Source organism: Sus scrofa, chromosome 7 (assembly GCF_054392235.1).
Source record: "Sus scrofa isolate SSC_HxYL_T2T_F1_AM1 chromosome 7, Sscrofa_HxYL_maternal_Yorkshire_Landrace_v2.0, whole genome shotgun sequence".
Classification (NCBI taxonomy): domain Eukaryota; kingdom Metazoa; phylum Chordata; class Mammalia; order Artiodactyla; family Suidae; genus Sus; species Sus scrofa.
In genome coordinates, this window is record NC_139389.1 from 101,405,870 (window position 1) to 101,430,246 (window position 24,377).

The 24,377-nt window shown below is 37.9% G+C and overlaps 2 protein-coding genes across 48 annotated transcripts in view; one reads left to right on the forward strand and one right to left on the reverse strand.

Annotated features, from left to right (window-relative positions):
• Positions 1–4,233, reverse strand: part of LOC102162169 (uncharacterized) — a 58,981-nt gene extending 54,748 nt beyond the window's left edge. For 2 of the 4 annotated variants that reach the window (XM_084969526.1, XM_084969525.1), the window contains exon 1: positions 3,195–4,233. In XM_084969526.1, the coding sequence (XP_084825652.1) occupies positions 3,799–4,233 (435 nt within the window). In that variant the 3' untranslated portion in view covers positions 3,195–3,798. The remainder of the gene's footprint in view (positions 1–3,194) is intronic. The other 2 variants (XM_084969528.1, XM_084969527.1) reach the window with 1 other exon arrangement.
• GPHN (gephyrin) overlaps positions 4,171–24,377 on the forward strand; it is a 567,426-nt gene continuing 547,219 nt past the window's right edge. For 37 of the 44 annotated variants that reach the window (XM_084966172.1, XM_021098004.2, XM_084966137.1 and 34 more), the window contains exon 1: positions 4,183–4,258. In XM_084966172.1, coding sequence (XP_084822298.1) covers positions 4,195–4,258 — 64 coding nt within the window. In that variant the 5' untranslated portion in view covers positions 4,183–4,194. 44 annotated transcript variants of the gene reach the window in all.

Sequence of the window (24,377 nt, forward strand, 5' to 3'; positions counted from 1 at the left end):
AGGCTATATATGACAAACCCAGAGCTGACATTATACTCAAGAAAAAATAAAATCATTTCCTCTAAGACAGGGAAGAGATAAGGATGCCCATTCTCACCACTTTTATTAACCATAGTTTTGGAAGTCCTAGCCACAACAATCCCAGAAGAAAAATAAAAGGAATCTAAATTGGAAAAAAAAGCAGTAAAACTGTCACTGTTTGGAGATGACATAGAAAAATCCTAAAAATGCTACCATAAAACTACTAGACCTCGTCAATGAATTTCGTAAAGTTGCAGGATACAAAATTAATACACAGAAATCTGTTGCATTTCTATACACTAAGAATGAAAGTTCAGAAAGAAATCAAGGAAACAATCCCATTTACCATCTCATCAAAGAGAATAAAATATCTATGAATAAATCTACTTAAAGAGGCAAAAGACCTGTAGCCCAAAAACTCTAAGATGCTGATGAAAAAAACTGGAGACAACACAGATGCAAAGATATATTGTGTTCTTGGTTTAGAAGAATCAATATTGTCAAAATGACTATATTACCCAAGGCAATCTACTGATTCAATGCAACCCTTAATTTTAATTTTTTATTTTTGGCCTTGCCTGCAGCATGTGGAAGCTCCTGGGCCAGGGATCAAACCTGCAACACAGCAGTAGCCAGAGTCACAGAAGTGACAATGCCAGATCCTTAACCTGCTGAGCCACCAGGGAACTCCTTATCAAATTACCAATGGCATTTTTTTTCACAGAACTAGAACAAAAAATTTTTTAATCTGTATGGAAACACAAAAGACCCAAAATAGCCAAAGCAATCTTGAGAGAAATAAATGGAGATGGAGGGATCAGGCTCCCTGACTTCAGACTATACTGCAAAGCTATAGTAATCAAACAGTGTGGTACTGGCACAAAAACAAACACAAAGATCAATGGTACAGGATAGAAGGCCTAGAAATAAACCTGTATTTCTTATATCAATTAACCACTTATATCAATCTACAACAAAGACAGAATATACAATGGGGAAAAGACAGTCTCTTCAATAAGTAGTGCTGGGAAAATGGGACAGCTGTATTTAAAGAATGAAATTAGAACATTCTCTAACACCATATACAAAAAAATAACCAAAAAAAGGTTTAAAGACCTAAAATAAGACTAGGTACTATAAAACTCCTAGAAGAAAACATGGGCAGACCCTCTTTGACATAAATCACAGCAATATCTTTTTGTATCATCTCCTAGAGTAATGGAAATAAAAACAAAAATAAACAAGGACCTGATTAAACTTAAAAACTTTTGGACACCACAGGAAACCATAAGCAAAAGAAAAAGACAACCCACAGAACAGGAGAAAATATTTGCAGACAATGAGACTGACAAGAGATTAATCTCCAAAATATACAAATAGTTTATATAGCTCAATATGAAAAAAAACCTAACAACCCAGTCAAACAATGGGTAGAAGATGTAAATAGACATTTCTCCAAGGAAGACACACAGATGGTCAACAGGCACATGAGAAGATGCTCAACACTGCTAACTATTAGAGAAATGCACAACAAAACTACAGAGGTATCATCTCACTCTTGTTAGAATGACCATCATCAAAACGTCTACAAATAATAAAGGAACTCTTCTACTCTGTTGATGGGAATGTAAACTGGTACAGCCACTATGGAGAGCAGTTATGGATGTTCCTTAAAAAACTAAAAATCAAGTTACTATATGATCTTGCAATCCCACTCCTGGGCATATGTCTGGAGAAAAGTACAGTTCAAAAAGATACAGGCAGCACTATTTACAATAGCTGAGACATGGGAGCAAATGTCCATCAGCAGAGGAATGCGTAAAGAAGATGTGGTATATGTATAAATAAATATATACAATGAAATATTATTCAGTCATAAAAAGTGAATGAATGAAATAATGCCATTTGAAGCAACATGGGTGGACCTAGAGATTATCATACTAAGTAAAATAAGTCAGAGAAAGACAATATTATACGATATTGTTTCTATGCGGAAACAAATGAAAAAACCCAAATGAACTTATTTACAAAGCAGAAACAGACTCACAGACATAGAAAACAAAACTTAGGGTTAGGGGAGTTCCCGTCGTGGTGCAGTGGTTAACGAATCCGACTAGGAACCATGAGGTTGCGGGTTCGGTCCCTGCCCTTGCTCAGTGGGTTAAGGATCCGGCGTTGCCCTGAGCTGTGGTGTAGGTTGCAGAGGCGGCTCGGATCCTGCGTTGCTGTGGCTCTGGCATAGGCTGGCAGCTACAGCTCCGATTCGACCCCTAGCCTGGGAATCTCCATGTGCCGCGGGAGCGGCCCAAAGAAATAGCAAAAAAAAAAAAAAAAAAAAAAAAAAAAGACAAAAAAAACCACTTAGGGTTAGGAAAAGGGAAAGGGAGGGAGGGAGGGATAAATTAGGAGGTTGGGGCTAACATACACACACTATCTATATATATAAAGTAGATAACCAACAAGGATCTAGTGTATATAGCACAGGGAATTATACTAAATATTTTGTAATAACCTATAAGGACAAAGAATCTGAAAACACACACGCATATGACTGAATCATTGTGCTGTACACCTGAAATTAATACAGCATTGTAAATCAACTATACTTCAATTAAAAAAGAAAACTAGCAATACACTTACTCAAGAGATTTTACTAATTAAATTTATCTCGCCTAAATGCCTTCCATCATACCCTTTGTATTCCCATTATTTAACATGAAATACAGAATGTGAATTAGAGGATAAATCCACATTCTAGTTGGAACAATGAAACTAATAACCATCCAGTTGAGATTTTTATTGCATAAAATGTTGCCAGTAATACATTTTTGACACTTTTTCATTTTTATGCTTCCCAGTTTTACCATAGCTGAGAAGAAAAAAATGTTTACATACATGTGTATATGATTTATTTCAGAAGTTGAAAAATCTAGAAAGAAGGAAACTAAGAAACTGATGTTAACTAGCCACAGGTGATTAATAACACATTATATGAAAGACAGATGAAAATAAGTGGCAACAAACTATTTTCACGGTAATCTCATATCCCACTAATACCGAAGTGAAAATTGCCACCACCGAGGTTCTGTTTTCAGTTTTGTGATTGTGGGTAGGGTGAGATGAACACGTTTTTCTCATTCTCTAAGACTGGTGCTTTTCACCTAAAAGCACACCTTTTAGCGACGAAGCCTGTGGCCAGAAAACCACGGGACAGCGGAAGAGAAGCCGCTTCTCAAAATGCTCTACCCCAGGCTTCCAGGCTAGTGAAGATCCACCGCAGGAGGGAACTTGGCGTTGGGAAATCTGCTGGCAGGCGAGCCCGCTTTAAAGCAAGAGGGAGGATGAGGCAGGACTGGATACCTCCGCTTTCGCTCACCGCAGGTTGTCACGGGTAGCTGCGGTTCTGCCACCCACGCATCTTGCTAAGGCATCTCCAGGTTCCCCAGCGCCTTTCCTCGTTCCTCAGGAGAGCCGCTCGCCCGCCCCAAGAGTTTGCCAGAGCGGAGCAAGACCAGGCGCCGGGCTCGGCAGGGGATTGCTTCTGTCTGGGGCTAGGCTGAGGCCGCGTTCGTGTCTCGCGCGCACCCGCTCCGCGTACTCCCAGCCAATCGGCCGCTACTCGCGCGCTCAGCGGCGTTCCCCATTCCAGCTCTGCCGGGCCGGGTCCTTCGAGCTCCCAGTACTCCTCTCCCGAGCTCTTCCCCTCCCCTCACTCTTCACGAGTTCCACGATTCTTGGTGTAGCTCCGCCCCTGTCCCCGGTTCCGCCCCCGCAACCTTAGGAGCATGTGCTCTCCTTTCCTCTGAATCTCCTGCTATCTAGCCGCCCAGGGTCTGGCGCTCCGCGGTGCGGCCCAGGTCTCTCCTGCCTAACTCGGACGCCTCCGCGCGTTCTCTCCGAGCAGCCACCGCGTCCCCCACCCGCAGCTCGCCACCTCCGACCCGGACTCGGGGTCGCGCGCCCCGACTCCGCCCCCTCCGCCAACTCGCGCACTCTGGGCCTTTCGCGCTTGGCCGCTGAGTGCCTGGCCGCCTCCCCCTCCTTCTTTGCTCTCCTCGCGCTCCACGGGCGCTCACACTCTCGCGCTCTCCGAGGCGAGCGCGCTCCCGGCCCGCGCGCTCCGGGCTCCGGCTTCTCCCGGCTCCTGTCAGTGCGGTGACTGCGCTGGGAAACATGGCGACCGAGGGAATGATCCTCACTAACCACGACCATCAAATCCGGGTCGGAGTCCTCACAGGTAACCAGGGGAGGGCGTCCAGGACCGCCGCGGTCACTGTCTCCGGCTTACCTAAGGCTTCTCGCCTGTGATGACCCTTCTCTAAGGCCTCGGGAGGAGGGAAGGGTGAGGAGGGGGTCGTGGGGGGGCGCGTTTTACAACCGTTGAGAATTGCTTGAGGTTGGGGTGTTCCCGCGGGGCCCCCCGGGAGCTGCGGCCAACCCCGTGGGGTGTCAGGCCCCAGTGCCTTCTCAGCCGAAGTCCCCGGCCCCTGGGGACAGAAGGGCCGGTGCGGCGGGCGCTGCGGGGCTCCGTGCTGCCGGTGCAGGCGGCCGGATCCCGGCTCCGCAGTCTGAAGCACGCCGCTCTCGCTGGCTCGCGCGCTTTCTTCGCTAAAGCTGGTCGCAGAGAGGGGGGAATCCCATTTCCACCCCCTCCCTCCTCTCCCTTCCCCCCACCTAGGCGGCCCGGCGCCGCTCTAGCCGTGCTTTGGCCGGGCACCGACCGGACACGACATGGGTGTTCACTAGACGAAACTCAGCTTCGCCTCAGACTGCCCCTCGCGAGCCGGACATCCCCTCAGCCACCCATGGGACACCCCTCGTCTCCCCTGGGAGGTAGGGATCCGCTAGCACCCGGACCTTGGAAAGTGTCTGCATTCCGCCTTCCTGAGCAAAGGGCCCTCTGCCCGCTTCTTCGTTTCTTTGGAGGGACCCGTTGTAGCCTGCGGCCGGGAATCAGCCCTTTTACTTGAGAGGGAAGGAGTCCCCGACTCTGGCTCCTCTGTTCCCCTCCTTCTGGGAACCACCCCCCCCGCCCCCCTCCGGATGGTCCAGAGGCTTGTGAAGAAGCGCACTTTTCCCCGGTCGCGTTTCCCTCCCTCACGGAAGCCGTGTGTGCTCTGCATGTCTGATTCTGTTGCGTTGTGTTTGGGTAATATCCCTCAGTACGGCGACAGGCAGTTGCTGCAGGGCATGACTCCCGAGATGAATAGCAAGCCGATTTGTAGGGGTTTCTGCTGTGGTTCTCTTGGCAAGGTTTATATGTAATTGAGTGGCGAGGTGGGGGTTAAATAACTATATTTGGAACCTGAGGGCTTAGTTCGGAGTGAAGGAAATCCAAGACTTAACTGATGTGATTTCGGAAAAAGAAACCGTGTAGACGGGAATCCTAGTATTCTTCCCCCTTGCCCAGCCACGCGGGCGCGCGCGCGCGCGCGCGCGCACACACACACACACACACACACACACACACTTAAAAAATTTTTTTCCCCTTGTCAGATTCTGACAGGTTGAAACGGTGCTCGAGAAGGGACTAAATTGAATGAGACTTGCTTTTATTATTAGGTAGAAAACATAGCTGGTAAGATAGAGAATGCAGAGTTTAATTTGACTGCTGAGTTTTATGAAAAAGATTTCCGAGGTACCCCTTTCTGTCCTTTAAGTAAATGATGTTCTTTCCAATTGTTAATGGTTAATGTTATTGAATTTCCCTAATCGAAAGGCCCTGCAATAGAGAAACTGGTCAACCTAATTGAAGGGAATGGGACCCCCCCCCCCCCATCAGAAGATGCGCTGTTCTCTTCTTTTGTTGCTGAAGCGGTTGTCTTGTGCAAAGATTCAGTTATATCTCAGGAGTCTTGGAGTTGACATGGATGATTTTCAGAGAATCTCATAGCAGGATGTAAAAGTTTATATCCTATATCAACCCTCAACTTGCACTTTAAACTTTGGCTATGCTTTGAAAATTAGTAGAGTAGTGAGAGTGAAGCTTAATAGAACCAAGTATGTCAGCTACCCATGGAAATGAAAGGTCATAGTGTTTTAAAGTTAAACCATAGAGATTTAAAATTGTTTGTTTACTTAAGCTTTCTGTAATAGTTTTATTTAGGGAATCATCTTACCTGGGTCAAGTGACATTGTAGATAGTTGTTGTACAGAATATTTTGAAAGATGCAGATGTACCTCTGTATCTCTGCAGCTCACTAGGGATAACATTGGTATGCAAATAGCTTAAGGAAACAGTGTATGCAATCACTGTGCTAAAATTTTCTAAATAAATTACTTGTGCAATTGAGAGCTAAATATAAAAAGTATTCCACACTCAGTTGGAATAGGAGCAAATGTGGTTACCTGAAGGGAGAATTTGGTACCTTTATAGGAGGTAAGAAGAAACTGACATTTTCAAGGGGAATTAAAAATCAGTGGCAACCTTATAAGTGAGTATGTTGGTGAGGTTAAGATTCTTGAGAGAATAAAAATGTAATGCAAAAGCCCTGGAATGCCCAGGTAGGGGTAGGTAGGTGGTATGAGCAGAATGTCAGGGAGAGTAGGTCATTTTGGTAGTAGAATGAAGGACAGTCTAGGGAAACTATCTCGTAAGAATGAGGTACTGTAGTTTAGGGGGGAAACTCTAGGGTCAGGAATAAAGATGTAGATGACGGAATGGAAAGGGAGTTGCAGATTTGGGAGAAGTGGTAGCAGAGGACAGTAGGATTTGGTGATAAATGAATATTTGAAGTCAAATAACTGAGGCTTTTACTTGAAAAGTTATTGGTGTAAGTATTGGCTACTATGTTTGAGCCTGCAAACATGGAGAAGAATCAGAGAAAGGGGACTTCAGTTTGTGATTTTATTACAAACAACTTAATATTTGTGGTCTTAACATTGCAGGTGATTTGTGTGTGTGTGTGCTCACGTGTGTGCACACACACAGACCTAGAAAAATGAAACTGTGTTGCATAGTTTTGTCTTGTAGAACTTCCAAGTATTGAAGCTTTGCTATACGTAAAATTATTCTTAAGTAGTTAAGAAAATTGAATTGAGGCCACACTTAAAATTGGTTTTGTGAGTTATAATTTGTGGTTTTCTTAAAGTTAGAGGGCTTGTTTCCTCTCCATGCTTCATAATAGTGGTTTTCAGTATTTAATCTAAATCTGTTTTACAGAGGTTAGAGGAAAATATTATCTACCCACGCACACCTTTTATAATATGTTAGTATTTTGGTAAATATGTTGTTTGTAAAGTCTTTGACTTTCTGGTGACATCTTTGATAATCTATTGAAAGATAATAGTTATACTACTTTGAAACCTTTCATCTTCTAGGTGTTTTTGTAATCTTTATCTCAGCCATGAATTTGGCAAATGTGGTAGGCAGTCTATTTTAACTTCTCATCAAATGAATTAACTGTTACAATTTTGAAAGAATAATGGTAGGAAAATATTCAGTAAAGGCATTTCGTTTTTGTATGACTATCTTGAATCATTTGGAACTTGGAAATCAGTATGATAGGTAATGTGGCATGGATATTTTAGTTATATTACTTTTTTTCGTCAGGAAAGTGGGAACATTTACATAGGTTATCATGGAAGATTTTATGTTGAAGATTATCATCTGTCTCTAAAAACTTTATTAGTAACTATTTATGTTGATCTGTTAGAAATGAAAGTTATGGTCTTTGGTGATCTTAAATCTATTTTTCAATATATCTGTTTCTGATGTTCTGTTTATAAAAGACTGAAGACAAAGTGATGATGAATAACATGAGAGAAATAAGTATCTTTTGCTCTGAAATTTAAAAAAACGGAAAGATGTAGGGTTTTTTTGTTTTTTTTGTTTTTTTTTTTTTTTTACAACTTCAGTAGTAATTATACTTACAGTCACTCTTGACAATTACATAGCAGGCTCACTCTATCACTGTATCAAATGTGGTACTTTTCACCTATTTTTTTCTATATCTGAAGAAGCTGCTTATCAAGGGAACACACTTTTTTACCACTGTAAAAGCTCCATGGAAACATAAGAAAAATAATGGATACATATATGTTTGTAATGTAGAATCAGGTCATGTTTCATTGTCTATTTAGTATCATATTAGCTAGCTAATGTTTGGTATACCAAAGCACTTAGCTAAAGGTGATAATCCCACCTAAATTTTCACTAGCAGTTGAGTGGCATGGATGAGAAAAAGATGCAAATTTTTAGGAAAGGATGTTTATTTTAAAATCATGTTTTTGCTCTAGTAATATACATTTTATTGCTCTTGGGTTGTAGATTCGTAATCGGTGAGAAATATTAGACATATATAAAACTACATAATAGAGATTAAATAAAAGACTAATTGTAAGATAGAAACCAAAAATATTACATGTAGGGTGTATTTCTGTCATTCATAAAGTCATTCAAGATATTACAAAAACAGGAGTTCCCATCGTGCCGCAGTGGTTAACGAATCCGGCTAGGAACCATGAGGTTTCGGGTTCGGTCCCTGCCCTTGCTCAGTGGGTTAACGATCCGTTGTTGTTGCCGTGAGCTGTGGCTGGCGTAGGTTGCAGACGCGGCTCGGATCCCGCGTTGCTGTGGCTCTGGCATAGGCCGGTGGCTACGGCTGCGATTGGACGCCTAGCCTGGCAACCTCCATATGCCGCAGGAGAGGCCCAAGAAATAGCAAAAAGACAAAAAAAAAAAAAAAAAAAAAAAAAGAAAAAAAAGGTATTACAAAAACACACGTTTAAAGCCAAGGAGATGATGATTGTATAACTCTGGAATCATTCGTTCCTTTATTTTAGTTCATTCCTCAAGCTTATATGTTACGAATGTCAATATTATTTTCTGAAAAGCCCATTTATTGATAAAGATATAAAAATATCTTTGTTTTGAGAATGGATGTTGTCATTAAGTAGGCAGATCACTATTGCAAGCAAAAACTTTATCCTACAAAATGGAATTGAGTGTACTGGCAAACATAGCAATACTGATCTTATGTGACTGCTGCTAAAAAAAAAAACCTATTTCTCAAACTAGGTTGTTCTTCCATGAATTTTTGGTTGGAAGCAATGTATTGGATATTAAAGTAGAAAATCGTTGCATTAACTTATAATGAATATATTTAATACTGTCACCACTGGCCAAAGACTATAAATTAGTAGTACATATACTGTTACATGTTAAGAGTTTTAACTATGTTAAGGACACATATGGCTCTCTGACTTTAATTGAGGTATATGGTGGAGAATCAGCAGTATGTTTGGAAATGATGGAAGAGTCTGTTTTTGCTTTTACTGGTGATAGAGTCCTGGTTAGGGTGAAACGTTGCTTTTTTGAAACAATAAAATAGATAAAATCTATACTGTGCACCTGTAAATAGGATTGAGAACTAAGTGTATTTGGAATTTGAGATGTTAAAAAAAGAAATCCTAGAAAAAGAAGGTAATGACAGCACAAGGGGTTTCTTCCTTCATATCTGGGCAGAGAAGATAAATACTAAGGAAGAAGAAAAGATTTAACCTGTTTAAAAGTAATTGGATCCATTGTTAATATGAATAGCATCAATCTTAATTTTTGAGCGACCTCCCCCAAAAGCAAATGCCTAATAAAGTACTGTCGTGTAGAAATTCTATTTAGGTTGTTTAATCAGTTCATAAGTGAATTTATATTTAATTGATTTAAACTGAGTGGAATTCTTATAAATGTTGTCATTAAAATAGAAACTCCAACAACTTTTACAGTAGTTTTGTCAGTAAGTATGTATTTGGAAAGAATGAAATTAAATTTACTATGCTTTTAAAATATGCCCTGATTTGAAATATAGAGGAGCAAGGAAATGTGATAAATTGAGCATTACAGTTTGTGCCCTGCTTCTTGATAACATAGTTTTCAAGGGATACGCTAAGGTTTCTAAGCCTTAGAATCTAAGCTATGGGAACAAACATAATAATTCTTGAAGCCTCAATTTTACTTGAGTATATAATTTAAACCACATTAATGATATAATAAGCATGAGTAAATTAGGCGCAAATGTAGAATTTTGAATGAGCTTTTGAGATATCAAACTACAAAGAAATTTCAGGTGAACTCATTATATAACTCCAGAGCCCATCATTCTTCTCTGTTATTGGTACTTGGGCAAGAAAAAATTAAGGAGCACTAGGTCATAGAAAGAACACTAGAAGACCCATTATCTAATGCTAGTCTGGCTAGTTTGAGCAGTGTTAACTCTCTCTCAGCTTTTCTCACCACTGAGATGAAGGAGGCTCTCATGGCAATATATGTTGTGTCCTTTAGCATCTTGAGCAGCTGGAAAGAGAAATATAGAATAGCAGGCTTAGGCTTTTTTGTTTTTTTTATTTTTTGTTTTTGTCTTTATAATGGGAATCATTATGGGGTAGGAATAGTATACATTAAAAATGCAAGAGAATAAAACAATGGAAGAAAATTTCATCAGTTAAGTCCAATCAATATAAACTAAAGGAAAAATATTTAGATTTATTTTAGATATTTTTGTGGTATTAATCTGTCAATAGTAGTTTTATTTTACATGTAATTTCAGACTCGGCTCATACCTCACTTCCTCAACAAAATCTTTCCTAGGAGTTATTCTCTACAATGATGTCTTTGTTTTCCTGCAGCGTTGATACATGTTACTGTACCCTTTAATCATGTACATATGGAAGGCTGAAAGATATAGTTTAATAGAAGAAAAAAGAACTTTGTAGTCAAACTGACTTGGATTTCAGGTCTTGCTTGGCCCTTTTATTTTCGGAAGTTATTTAACCTCTCTGAATTTTCCTTCTCCAATTTGAGGATGGCAATATTCATTTCACAGAGTTGTTAAGAATTTAGATAATATATGTGAAAAATGCCTTTTTTTTTTTTTTTTTTTTTTTTTTTTTTTGCTTTTTAAGGCCACACTCGAGGCATATGGAGGTTCCCAGGCTAGGGGTTTAATCAGAGCTAGAGCCGCCGGCCTACACCACAGCCACAGCAATGCCAAATCCTTAACCCACCGAGCGAGGCTAGGGATCCAATCCACGTCCTCATGGATGCTAGTTGGCTTCTTTAACCACTGAGCCACGTCGGGAACTCCTCACTTTGTTATCTGCCACACCTGGTAGGTTTTGACTTTGTGATCTTTGCTCATACATATTCTCTACCTTCTTCTCTTTCCAGCTTATTTTGGACAACTTTTTATATTTGTGAAAATAATATATAATTTATTGAGAGTTTACCAAGTGTGAAATACTTTTCTAGAGCCTGCCGTAGAGCCTATTAATTCATTTAATCATCGTAATAAGATTATCATTTTACATTTGAAGAAACTAGCAGAGAATGATCAAGTAATTTGCTGAAATTACTACAGTAAGAGGCTGTGCTGATAAAAGGCCAAACTGTGATTTGAACTTATGTAATCTGTTCCCAGAGTGTAAACTCTTGGCTTTTTTTTTTTTTTTTCTTCTTTTCAAGGCTGCACCTGTGGCATGTGGAGGTTCCCAAGCTAGGGGTCTAATCAGAGCTGTAGCTGCCGGCCTACGCCAGGGCCACAGCAACACAGGATCCGATCCAAGTCTGAGACCTACACCACAGCTCACGGCAATGCCGGATCCTTTACCCACTGAGCAAGGCCAGGGATCAGACCCACCACCTCATGGTTTCTAGTCGGATTTGTTTCTGCTGTGCCATGACGGGAACTCCCAGAGTGTAAGCTCTTAACCACTTCAGTATACTCCTTGGCATTTAATAATTAATTCATGTAGATAACATTTTTCTTTATTTTTCTTTTCTTCCCTTTTTTTTTTTTTTTGCTGCGCTTGCAGCATGCGGAAGTTTTTGGGCTGGGGTGGAACCTGAGCCACAGTAGTGACAATGCTGGATCCTTAACTGCTGGGCCTCTAGGAACTCCTCTTTCTTTCTCTTTAATGGCTCTGTTATATTGCATCATATGTTATGCTATATTTAATCCTTAGTTGATGAAAATAGAGGTTTGTAATTTTTCACTGATAAGTGTTGTAGATGATAACATTCTATATTTATTATTGCATGTTTGTGAACTTTTTAAAATGTAAGATTTATTACTATGAATAAAATTTTTAAACGCAGATACTATTGACTCAAAAATTCTGATAGAAATGACACTCTTTTGGAAGATAAATTTGTACTAATTATAGCTAATCTCAGGTTCATTAGGTATTTTTATCTTTACAAGTTCTTTTGCAGTACATATCTTTCTTGAGTTATATACATGGACCAGGACCTTTTTTTATTGCAAACGATAGATACTCAGCTCAAAATTAGCTTGAGTGAAAAAGAGATTTTATTAATTTACATAGACACAGTATAGAGGAGGAACTGACTTCAGGGACTCAAGCAATGTGACCAGGGAACTAATGTAATCATGGACATTTATTCTCCGTTTCTGTATTTAGGGTTTTGTTTTGTTTTGTTTTTTTTTTTTTTTTTTTGAGCGTGTTGCATATATAAAATTATAGGACGCTTCTTCACCTTGCTTGGCTCACACGTCCATTGTTTAGCCAATCACTGTGACTAGGAAAATGAGGACTGTGACCATGTATCACATGTCTCTTTCGGGACTGGGACACTTAATAGGCAGCCTCACCAGAATCACAAGCAGAGGGGGTAGGGAAGCCTGCAAAAGAAGATTTTTTGCCACTAGAAGGGGAAAAGCTGGGCAGTCAGCTCTTGCTAGATGTTTCATCAAGTCTCAATGCCTTTTTCGCTTCTCCCCCCGCCCCCCAAGAATATAGTTTATCTGCCTCATTTACTTTCTAATTTGAGCTGGAACAAGTTAATGTGTGAGAACTAGTGGGTTAAACTCAGTGCCCCCTAATATCAATAATAGTTAATTTATCAGGAGCATTCACAATGACTGATTTCTACTTTTTCATATACTGCATAAGGATGGTTATCTAAGGGTATTTTAGAACAGTAGTATGCATGTAATGAGAGTGAGATTTGACTAGTTTTTATGCAGCTCTTTTATGTTGCTCTGTTTGAAATTTATGATCAGCTATGAGTCTAGTCTCATTTTTCTTTTCCTTCAAATGATCCCTCCCAGTGTTTTGCAAATTTTGTTCTAGTAGCACTTCTCTGGGAGATGTTATAATAGGTATGGTATTAAGAGGTTTTTACATAGTCATATAAATTTGGAAAGTGCTATATAATATATCCCTCCTTTTGGAGATTCACAGAATGCTAAAGCATATTCACATATTAAAGATGTGAGTAATATTATAATTTTGGAGCCTGTTGAACTTTATTTAGTCTAGTGTTTCCAAAACTTTTTGAGAATGGAACAGTTTTTCAAAATACACCAGAATTCTGTACATCATTTCTTTGGTAAATAAATACTGGTCTTTCCCTTAGAGATGATCTTTTGGAAGACTAAGACCTTTATATTCTTTTAGCTTGTTCCTGTAGTAACAGTGTTTTCCTACAGTAATCTCTTCTGTGAAAATGAATCTTTTTTTTTTTTCCGAATTAGCCTTTAAAGTATATATATATTTCCCAGTTATTTATTATCTCTGAGTTTTCCTTTTTTCACATTAGAAGATCGGCTGAGTATATTATCTTATTCAGAAAATCTATAATAGCAACGATCAGTTTTGATTCTGTTACTGCTATATGTGGAGAGAACATTAGATCAAGTTCTATTTTGGATTTTTCCAGTGGGTGTTTGGCATCATCTGTAAAATGTAAAGATTAATAGATGCTTTCTAAAATCTCTTTCAACTTTAAAATCTTAATAATCCCAATCTCAGGAACATACTTCATGTTTACCATCCTCTCATTCTCTCACGTTATCTGCAATCTGTTACTGACAACAGAATTATTGATTTGAAATGCCTTCCTTCAAACAGGAAAAACTGCTAGAAAAAGACACTGACATTCATACCAAGTGTAAATGGAAACAATAAAAGTCTGCTACTTCCGCTGTAAAATATGTGCAGTTTTATTTCATTACCACATGCTGTAGAGAGTTCAAATTGTAAAATGCTTAAGATTTAAAATAAAAATTACTACACAAGTTTAATAACTGATTCACACAATCAAGCTTAGAATAATAGTGATTTAGAGGTATTGAGGTATTACCTTTTTCTTTTTAAATTTAAATTGTAATGGTATGCCAGGGAGCTGGGAAGCAAAAACTAGCATTCCTCCCAAATGTTATGATTATTTTGTTACAAAATATTAAAAATGAAGCTGTTTTAAAAATAAGACACTGTCCTTGAACAATTTTATGTTTTAGGTTCATACATATTCAGAATAGTAGGTGGGCTCTGGATTAGATCACCTGAGTTTATACTTAAGTGAAGTTTTTAGAGTTACTTAATTTCTCTAAGCTTTAGTTTTCTCATCTGTAAAATGAGGGATAATCAGTTGCCTGCCTTACAGGGTTGTGATAAGTGATATGATAAATGTAAACATTGAGTGAGTGTGCCCACATAATACATACTCATTAAGTGTTCTTTTTGTCTTTTTTGTCGTTTTAGGGCCACACCTGAGGTACATGGAGGTTCCCAGGCTAATCAGAGCTGTAGCTGCCAGCCTACGCCTGAGCCGCGTCTGCGACCTACACTACAGCTCATGGCAATGCCAGATCCTTAACCCACTGAGCAAGGCCAGGGATAGAACTCGAAACCTCATGGTTCCTAGTCGGATTCGTTTCCACTGAGCCATTTCCACTGAGCCACGACAGGAACTCCTCATTAAGTATTATAAATTTGAATCTCATTACCTTTATAAACATGTTAACAGAGAACAACCACTACAACTTTTAGATATCTGACCCAGTCATGGTTTATCTCCATGCTGTTTCTCTACTATTTTATTTTATTTTAGGAACATAATTAAAGATCAGTACTATATGGGGTTCCACTTAATCTAAATTCTTATTTTGTAGCATAATTTTGGTGTTAGAATCAGAAGATGCTATATATAGGATAGTAACTAAGGACAAAAATTTGAGATTTTTGAGATATAGATTTAATGTATCATATTTATGGGAAACTTTCTGATAATACTCAGGCTTAAGATATGTAAACTTAGAGAAAACTGCCTCTACACAAACATATGTAGGTATTATTGTTATGGAGTACTATATTATAGTTAAGAAAGTGGAAAAGTTTTAAATGTTATATAAGTAGTGTTCTAATACAGGGTGGTAGAGCATTAGCAGAATGAAAGTTTGCATAGATAATTGTTGATTTGTGGAAGATAGACTTTTAATTGATAGATGAGGAAAATAGTAAAGCCCAGGGATGATGAGCTAAGGCATAGATCTTGCTGTGTTTGGGTTAAAGAAACAAGGACTGGGGGAATAAGACAAATGAATATTATATATAAAAGGAGAGAGATGTTTTATGAAATTTCAGATGCCAAAAGAAAATCTATAGGATTTAAAGCATTTCCAAAGATTATTTTGGGTAGGAATGTTTGAGAATCATTGATTTAGGTCAATATTGAACTTGGATTTTCTGGTTTCTTCTGCATATGGGTCTGTGAAGCATTTTTAAGTGAAAAAAATTGACAGTTATGCATCATAATGAAATGTTCCTTTATGATTCTTAATGAATTCAGAAGTGGGTCATATCTAATACATGATAAACTTGAAATAGAGACTTCTGCCACCCCATAATAAAATTTTAAATAGCTAAGTAGTTATGTGTCTGATTTTATTACTCTTCTTTTCTTAGCCTTTTATTTCCCATTGATCTCTTAGTCTTACCATAGCACGACTCATTAACATAATACAGTCCAATTCAGTGCTGTCTTAGTCTACTTGGGTTGCTATAACAAAGTATCATAGATTTACAAACAATGGAACATATAAACATAGGCTTATAAACAATGGACATTTACTTCTTACAGTCATGGTGTCAGGGAAGCCCAAGATCAAGGTACCAGCAGATTCAGTGTCCAGTGAGGGCCTACTTCCTTGTTTGTAGACAGCGATCCTCTTTCTGTCTCCTCATATGGCAGAAATGGGAGGGGAACTCTTTGGATTTCTTTTGTAAGAGTGGGGAGGATAGGTTTTAGCATATGAATTTGGGAGGTGAGTCACAAAATATTCAGCCTTTGGCAAGTATGTGATGTGTGATCTGCTTTGTGTTGTGTTAGGCTAAAACTACTGAATGTTTCTAGTGTCATCCTTCAAGTCTGAGGAGTTAGTTGTAAAGTAGGTTTACAGTTTTAGTCATTTACATGTTAAAACACTTGTCAGTACCACATGATGGGGTTTATCAAACTTTTTCTCTAAGAATCAGATAGTAAATATTTTAGGCTTTATGGACTATATGATTTCTGTCCCAACTACTCAGCTCTGCCCTTCTAGCATAGAGCAGCTGTAGACAATATGTAAATAAATGAGCATGACTGGGTTACAATAAAACTTTATTTACAAAAACAGAGGGTTGGTTAGAGTTGACCCAGGGGCCATAGCTTCCCAGTCTGTGCTCAAAGGCTTAGTCTGTGTTAGGAAAGTATAATTCTGAATTGCTTGCATGAGAATTAATCTTTTATATTAAAATCTGTGTTATAAACCACATAAAATTTAGTGGCTTAAGACTATAATGTTTCTCACATTTCTACAAATTAACTTAGTAGTTCTGCTTTATGTGGCATTGGTTGAGGTATAACTGTTATAAATCAGTTATCTGGGGGCCTGATTGGGACTGTTGTCCAGGGCCTCGGTTCTCCTGCATGTGGGTTTCATTAGCCTCATGGTGTGACAGCTGGTTTCCGATAGGTAGTCCAAGAGCAAGCATTGTGAGAGGGAGGAAACAGAGCTGCCAGGACAATTAAGGGCTAGGTCTGAAACTGGCACAGCCACACTTCTGATATTATTCTACTGGTCACAATACTTAAAGGCCCAACCCAGAGTCATTATGGAAAAAGACTAGGAATACTAGGAAGCATGATTAATTGGGAATCATCAAAGTAACAGTCATCACAGGATTGTTTTGGTTGCAAGTGACAATTCAAATTGGGCTAGCTTTAGTAAAAGGAAAATTTATAAGTATTTTATTATATAAGACTAATGGGTGTCTATACTACAAAACCTAAATACAAGATGAGGCCCTAGGAATATTGGACCCAGTATTTGAAGGTCCTCAGGACTGTTTCTTGTATTTGCTTCACTTTGTAAAGTAAGCTCCATTTTCTCTTACCACAGATCTGCTTTTTTCACAATGGAAAAAGCAGTAGTACCATTGTCTACTTTATGTTATTTAGATCTTCCCATTTCAGCCATTCAGAGTAGTACTGACTTTATTTTCACAGTTGTATTTTCTCAAATATTTGAGGAGGAACTTTGTCCTGGATCAATCATTTGTGATCGGGGACAGAGGTTGTGTTGTACCAACCATGTGGACAGGAGGAGGGTCAGTTAGCAGAAAAGGAATGCTGAATACATAATCCTTATTAGTTCACTTGTTCCTTCCCTAATCATCTATTTACTGACATAAAACAATTTGTTAATTGTTAATAACTAACAATTTGTTATTAACAATTTGTCAATTTGTTAATAATTTGTTTCTCTGGAGTTCCTGTCGTGGAGCAGCGGAAACTAATCCAACTGGGAACCATGAGGTTGCGGGTTCGATCCCTGGCCTTGCTCAGTGGGTTAACGATCCGGCGTTGCCTTCAGCTGTGGTGTAGGTCGCAGACAGCTCAAACTGGTGTTGCTGTGGCTCTGGCATAGGCCAGCAGCAATAGCTCTGATTAGACCCTTAGCCTGGGAACCTCCATATGCCTCGGGTGTGGCCCTAAAAAGACAAAAGACAAATAAATACATAAATAATTTGTTTCTCCATTACAGGTCTAATTTTACTTTTTTTCACACCTATCTGCCTTTTGCTCTTTCATAGTTCTGCTGGAGAGTTGTGTAAAGTAAGAACTGGAATTGGTTCAGCATTTATTTATTTAAATTAAAAAAAAAAAAAGTTTATGGCTGCACCTGCTGCATGTGGACATTCCCAGGCCAGGGATTGAATGTGAACCACAGGTGCAACCTACGCCACAGCTGCAGCAACATTAAATCCTTTAATTCGCTGCGTGAGGCTGATTGAACTGACCCGAACTGCTGCAGTCGGGTTCTTAACCCACTGTGCCATGCCGAGAACTCCATAGTTTGGTATTTAAATATTCATTGTAATCTTTTTTTGCTTTGGGTAGGGGACAGCAGCATTTAATATCTGTTATTTCGCTTTGGCACCATTAACAGAATCAGATATGAATGTGATCTTACTGTGTTGTTATTCATTGATTTCCAAAGTTGATTTGCGTGATCTGGCTGAGTGAGTTTGTCTTTCCTCTGGGAAGGGTCCACTTGCATACATGAATATAAGTAACATAATACAGATTGAAATAAGAGTATAATAGAAGTACAGGCAACATACTGTGGGTACACAGAGTAAGAAACAATTAATTTTGACAGAGTGGCTATAGGAAAGATGATATGTTAAAAGAAATAGTATTTGAGCAGGGCCTGGACGAATAAACCATGCTTAAAAACAACACCACCACAACAGGGAAAGATAATCTGGCTCTCAGGTTTCTTGGCTGTTGAAGGGGTGGCACCAGAATGTTTTGGCTAAAGTAGATGAGCTTAAGTGTAGTATAGAGAAATTGAGGATAAACAGCATCATGTAGGGAGTTCCCATCGTGGCTCAGCGGTAATGAACCTGAGTAGTGTTCATGAGGATGTGGGTTTGATCCCTGGCCTTGCTCAGTGGGTTAAGGATCTGGCATTGCCGTGAGCTGTAGTGTAGGTTGTAGACGCGACTCAGGTCTGGTGTTGCTATGGCTGTGGTGTAGGCTGGCAGCTGCAGCTCTGATTCAACACCTAGCCTGGGAACTTGCATATGCCACAGGTGCAGCCCTAAAAAGACAAAGAAGCAAACAAAAACCCCAGCAGCATATACTTACTTTAAATCTTTGTTGGTTAGATGTGTAAAAGGTAATTTGGTTTTGCTACATCCAGGCCTTTGGTGGATGGTAGGTACACGGTAGCTTGAAAATTGAGAATTTGATTTTTCTAATTAAAAAATTTATCTCAGGAGTTCCCGTCGTGGCGCAGTGGTTAACGAATCCGACTAGGAACCATGAGGTTGCGGGTTCGGTCCCTGCCCTTGCTCAGTGGGTTAACGATCCGGCGTTGCCGTGAGCTGTGGTGTAGGTTGCAGACGCGGCTCGGATACTGCGTTGCTGTGGCTCTGGCGTAGGCCAGTGGCTACAGCTCCGATTAGACCCCTAGCCTGGGAACCTCCATATGCCGCGGGAGCGGCCCAAAGAAATAGCAAAAAGACAAAAAAAAAAAAATAAATAAATAAATAAATAAATAAATAAATAAAAATAAAAAATTTATCTCAAAGACTCAGATTTTTGGATATAGAAAGAACTTTAAGTATTGTCTGTACTAACCAACTCTAGTACACAAAGAAACTAAGACCCAATTAAAAGACTTATTTAAGGTTACACACTTAACTGATAGAATTGGAGCTAAAATCCAGGCTGCCCTACTCCTAATCTTGGGTATTAAAAAAAGTTATATGGTATATCCTTTATAGTAAGAATTTGTCCCAAATGTTCCATTTGAATTACCTACTATTAGCAGTTTTAAAATTTGAGATATAACACGTATGCTGAAATACAAATTTTAATTATACAGCATTATGAATTTTTCATTGTGATCCTTGTTAAGTACCACCCAGATGTAGAACATATTCAGCACTCCAGAATTTCCTCCTCGCCTTTTATTAGTTAATATCCAGTTCCCCTGCCACTGCGAAATAGTCACTATCCTGATTTTTATCAAGGATTATTTTGCCTCTTCTTGAAGTTTATGTAAATGTAATGACTTTTGTCACTCATCATTTCTATATTTTTCATGTTTTGTGTATCAGTTATTCTTTTTATTAATATGCGATATTACACTGAACAACTTGGATTATTATTTTTCTGTTGATGGACATTTGAATTGTTTCTAGTTTTTGTTTTGACAGCTATTAATAAAGCTGTTATTGTTTTCCCAAAAGGTTTTACTATTTCCCATCCCCACCAGCAATGGAGGAGAGTTTTTAGTTGCTCTATATTTTTGTCAAAATTTGCTATTGTGAGTGTTTTTAGTTTCGACCATTCTGGTTAGTGTGTAGTGGCTTCTAATTTATATTTCTTAGGTAAGTAATGATATTGAGTACCTTTTAATATATTAATTTAAAATATATTTTTAATAGGACTATCTTTGTCTTATGGTTTTGTGGGGATTCTTTATTTTAAGTCTGAATATGGTAACTCTGGGTATATGTATGGCAAATATCTTCTCTATGACTAGTCTTTTCACTCTGAATAGTGTCTTTTAAATTTTAAATTAAATTAAATTTTCTTTTTATGTTTAATGGGGTTTTTGGTCTTGTTTAAATCTTTGCACACTATAGGACTATTAAAATATTCTCCAAAACTTTCTTGAAGCTTTTTTTGCTTTCACTTTTATTTAAAGTTCTGTATGTTTCAGATTAGTTTGTATGAGTGACATGAGGTAGGGATCAAAAAATTTTTTTAAACTTATGGATATCCGGTTGATCCAGCACCATTTTTTTGAGGAAAAAAACAAAAACAAAAACATTCTTTCCCCAAGGATGTTTCCTACTGGCTTAATAGGATACCTTTGATATAAATCAGATGAGCTTGTTTCTAGAGTGTTTCTGTTGCATTTGTCTTTTTGTCTATCTTTGTACCAATATAACCCATCTACTATAGCTTTATACTAAGTTTTCATATATGATAGTGTAAGTTCTCCAAATTTTTTCAACTTTTTTTTTGGGGGGGGAAGAAGTTATATGCCATCATTTATATTCTCATATGCATTAGAATCAGATTACAACTTAAAAATCTGTTGTATTATGACTGGGATTGCATTAAAGCTGTATCAATTTGGAGAGAATTGTCATATAACAGTATAGTTTTCCATTTTATGAATATGGATTATCTATCCACTTACTTGAGTCTTTAAATTCTCTCAGTAGTATTTTATAGTATTTAATCTAGATGTCTTGTACATCTTTTGTTAGGTTTATGGCTAGGCATTAAAATGATTGAAAATGCATTGTAAATGATATTGTTTCTTTAAATTTCATTTTCCAGTTGTTTCATATTAATTCATAGAAATACCCTTAATTTTTGTTGTTTGTCTTATGAACAGCGACATTACTAAATTAGCTTTTTTATTGCTTTCTAGTTTATTTTTAAAAAATTTTAAATTTTAATTTTTTAATTGAATGAACCTTTAATTTTTTTTCTTTTTTTTTTTTTTTTTTTTTTGTCTTTTTGCCATTTCTTGGGCCGCTCCCGCGGCATATGGAGGTTTTCAGGCTAGGGGTCTAATCGGAGCTGTAGCTGCCAGCCTATGCCAGAGCCACAGCAACAAGGGATCCGAGCCAAGTCTGCAACCTACACCACAGCTCAAGGCAACGCCGGATCGTTAACCCACTGAGCAAGGGCAGGGATCGAACCCGAAACCTCATAGTTCCTAGTTGGATTTGTTAACCACTGCACCATGACGGGAACTCCTGAATGAATCTTTAAATTCTGCAGTGCTTTACAGTTTTCAGAAGTTTCACATGCATGATTTCATATAATCCTATAACAACCCTTTTTCCCTTCCTCCCCCCGAGTTGCCCCTCCTCCTTCCCTTCCCTCTGATAATCACTAGTTTGTTCTCTGTATCTGTGAGTTTGCTTCATTTTTGTTTTATTCACTTGTTTGTTGTGTTTTTTAGATTATATATATGTGTTACTGAGTCCAAGCTTGTACTGTTTCTCACATGACAGGCCAGTAAATTGAAAGGTGAGTTATTGGAGCAAGGAATGGAGACTTTATTTAAGAAACTGGCAGACCTAGAAGATGGTGGACTAATGTCCCAAAGAACCATCTTTCCTAAGTTAGAATTCAGGCTTCTCTTATACTAGAAGAGGAGTGTGGTTGGTTGTTGCAAACTTCTTAGTGCTGAAAATCTTTGTTCTTGCAGCTGTCCACATAGGTCTGGTCGCCGTGGTCCTATAAACCTCCAGCAAGACAAATGTTATTCTCTATTCTGCAACTTTTTATCTCTATATGAATGGAAAAGGTCTTTAAAGGTCATAGCCTTGAGAATGGGCTATCCAGTATATTTTAGGCTGTAGGCAACATTCTTTTGGTTATTAACTTACAGCAAAAACAGTAGAATACAGAGGTTAAAGAACGAGAAATAGATCCAGTATAGAGTTAGATTTGTTCTTCCTTATTATACAAGTGATATCATACAGTATTTGTCTTTCTCTGACTTACTTCACTTAACATAATGCCCTCCAAGTCCATGCACTTGTTGCAAATGTCAAATTAGCTTATCTTTAATATTTAGTAGTTTGTAGATTCTTCTGTTTTTCTAGTCTTATATACTTTTTTCTTATTGCAATGATCAAAACTTTGAGAACAATGTGTTTTTGTTTTTCGTTTTTTTTGTTTTGTTTTGTTTTTTATTTTGCTTTTCAGGATTGCACTTGTGACATATGGAGTTTCTCAGGCCAACAGTCAAATCGGAGCTACAGCTGCTGGCCTATGCCACAGCCACATCAGATCCAAGCCGTGTCTGCAACCTACACCACAGTTCACAGCAATGCAGGATCCTTAACCCACTGAGCAAGGCCAGGGATCAAACCCACATCCTCATGGATCCTAGTCAGATTCATTTCTGCTGAGCCACGAAGGGAACTCTGAAAACTGTTTAATTGAAAAGTGATGGTTTTATTCCTGAACTTATGGGTGAAAATGATCATTATTTCATCATTAATTATTATGTTGGCTATAGGTTTTTGTAGGTACTCTTTTATCAGATTATGGAAGTTTTCTGTCCTGAGTTTTCTAAATTATTAGTGGTTAAATTTTACTTAAATATATTAATATTTTTAAATACAAATTAATTATTAATGGTTAAGTTTTTTTTTTTTTCGTCCTGCTTTTCTGGGCCGCACCCATGACATATGGAAATTCCCAGGCTAGGGGTCAGATCAGATCTACAGCTGCCAGCCTACAACATAGCTCATGGCAACACTGGATCCTTAACCCACTGAGCGAGGCCAGGGATCAAACCTGCATCCTCATGCATACTAGTCGGATTCATTTCTGCTGTGCCACAATGGGAACTCCTTTGGTTAGGTTTTATGAAATGGTGTTTCTGCTTAAATCATATGGTTTGTGACCTTAATTCTGTAATAGCTTGAATTACACTGATTTCAGTGTTTAATTCTTAGGATAAATCCCATTTGGTCACGATATATTGTATCAGTGTATTCAATTTATGAATGTTTTGTTTAAGATTTTTATGTCTATTCACAAAAGATGATAGCCTATAATTTTCCTTTCTTGTAAAAATTTTTGTCAGGTTCTAATATCAAGGTTTGCTGGCATCGTAAAAATTATTGGGAAGTTTCTGTCTCCCTTTTTTATTCTCTGAAAGGATTTGTGTTAGATTGGTACAATTCATGTATACTAGAAAAGAATGTTCATTCTGCAGTTTGTTGACATTAATGCTAGGTGTCAGAAAGATCAGATTTGTTAATCATGTTGTTAAACTCTTTTAATGACTTTTAATTTTTTTTCCTATTTTTATCAGTTATGACAGAAGAATCTTAAATTTACCAATCATGACCATACATTTTTCCTTTTTGCTCTTTCAACTTTTCCTTTATGTATTCAAGAACTTTTGTTAGAATATAAAAATTTAGGATTGTTATAATTTATAGTTGAATAATTATGTCATTATAAAATGTCCTTCCAGTCTTAAGTAGTATTTCTTGCCTTGAAGTCTACTTTAGAATTTCTATTAATATAATTACTCTTTCTTTTCATCAGTATTTTCTGGTTTATATTCTCCTTTTTATTTTTAACCTGTCTGTAATCTTATGTTTAAGATACCTTTTGGAAGTTATCCATATTATTGGATCATGTTTATTTGATCCAGTTTGATAATCTTTGTGTTTTAATTGGAATGTTCACTCTTTACATTTAATGTAATTTCTAATATATTTGGGTAGAAATCTGACATTTCTGTCTATCCCATGTGTTCTTTGTGTGTGTTTCTTTTTTAAATTCCTTCCTTCCTGCATTTTTTGATTTTTCAACTTTTATAAATGTCATTTTTACTAATTAACTTTTCACTTATGCATTCTTTTATATATATAATTACATGTTATATATTTTGATATATATATATATATAAATTATATATATGTGTAATCTGGGCTGCACCCATAGCATATGGAAGTTCCTGGGCCAGGGATCAAATCTGAGCTGCAGCTGTGACCTATGCCAC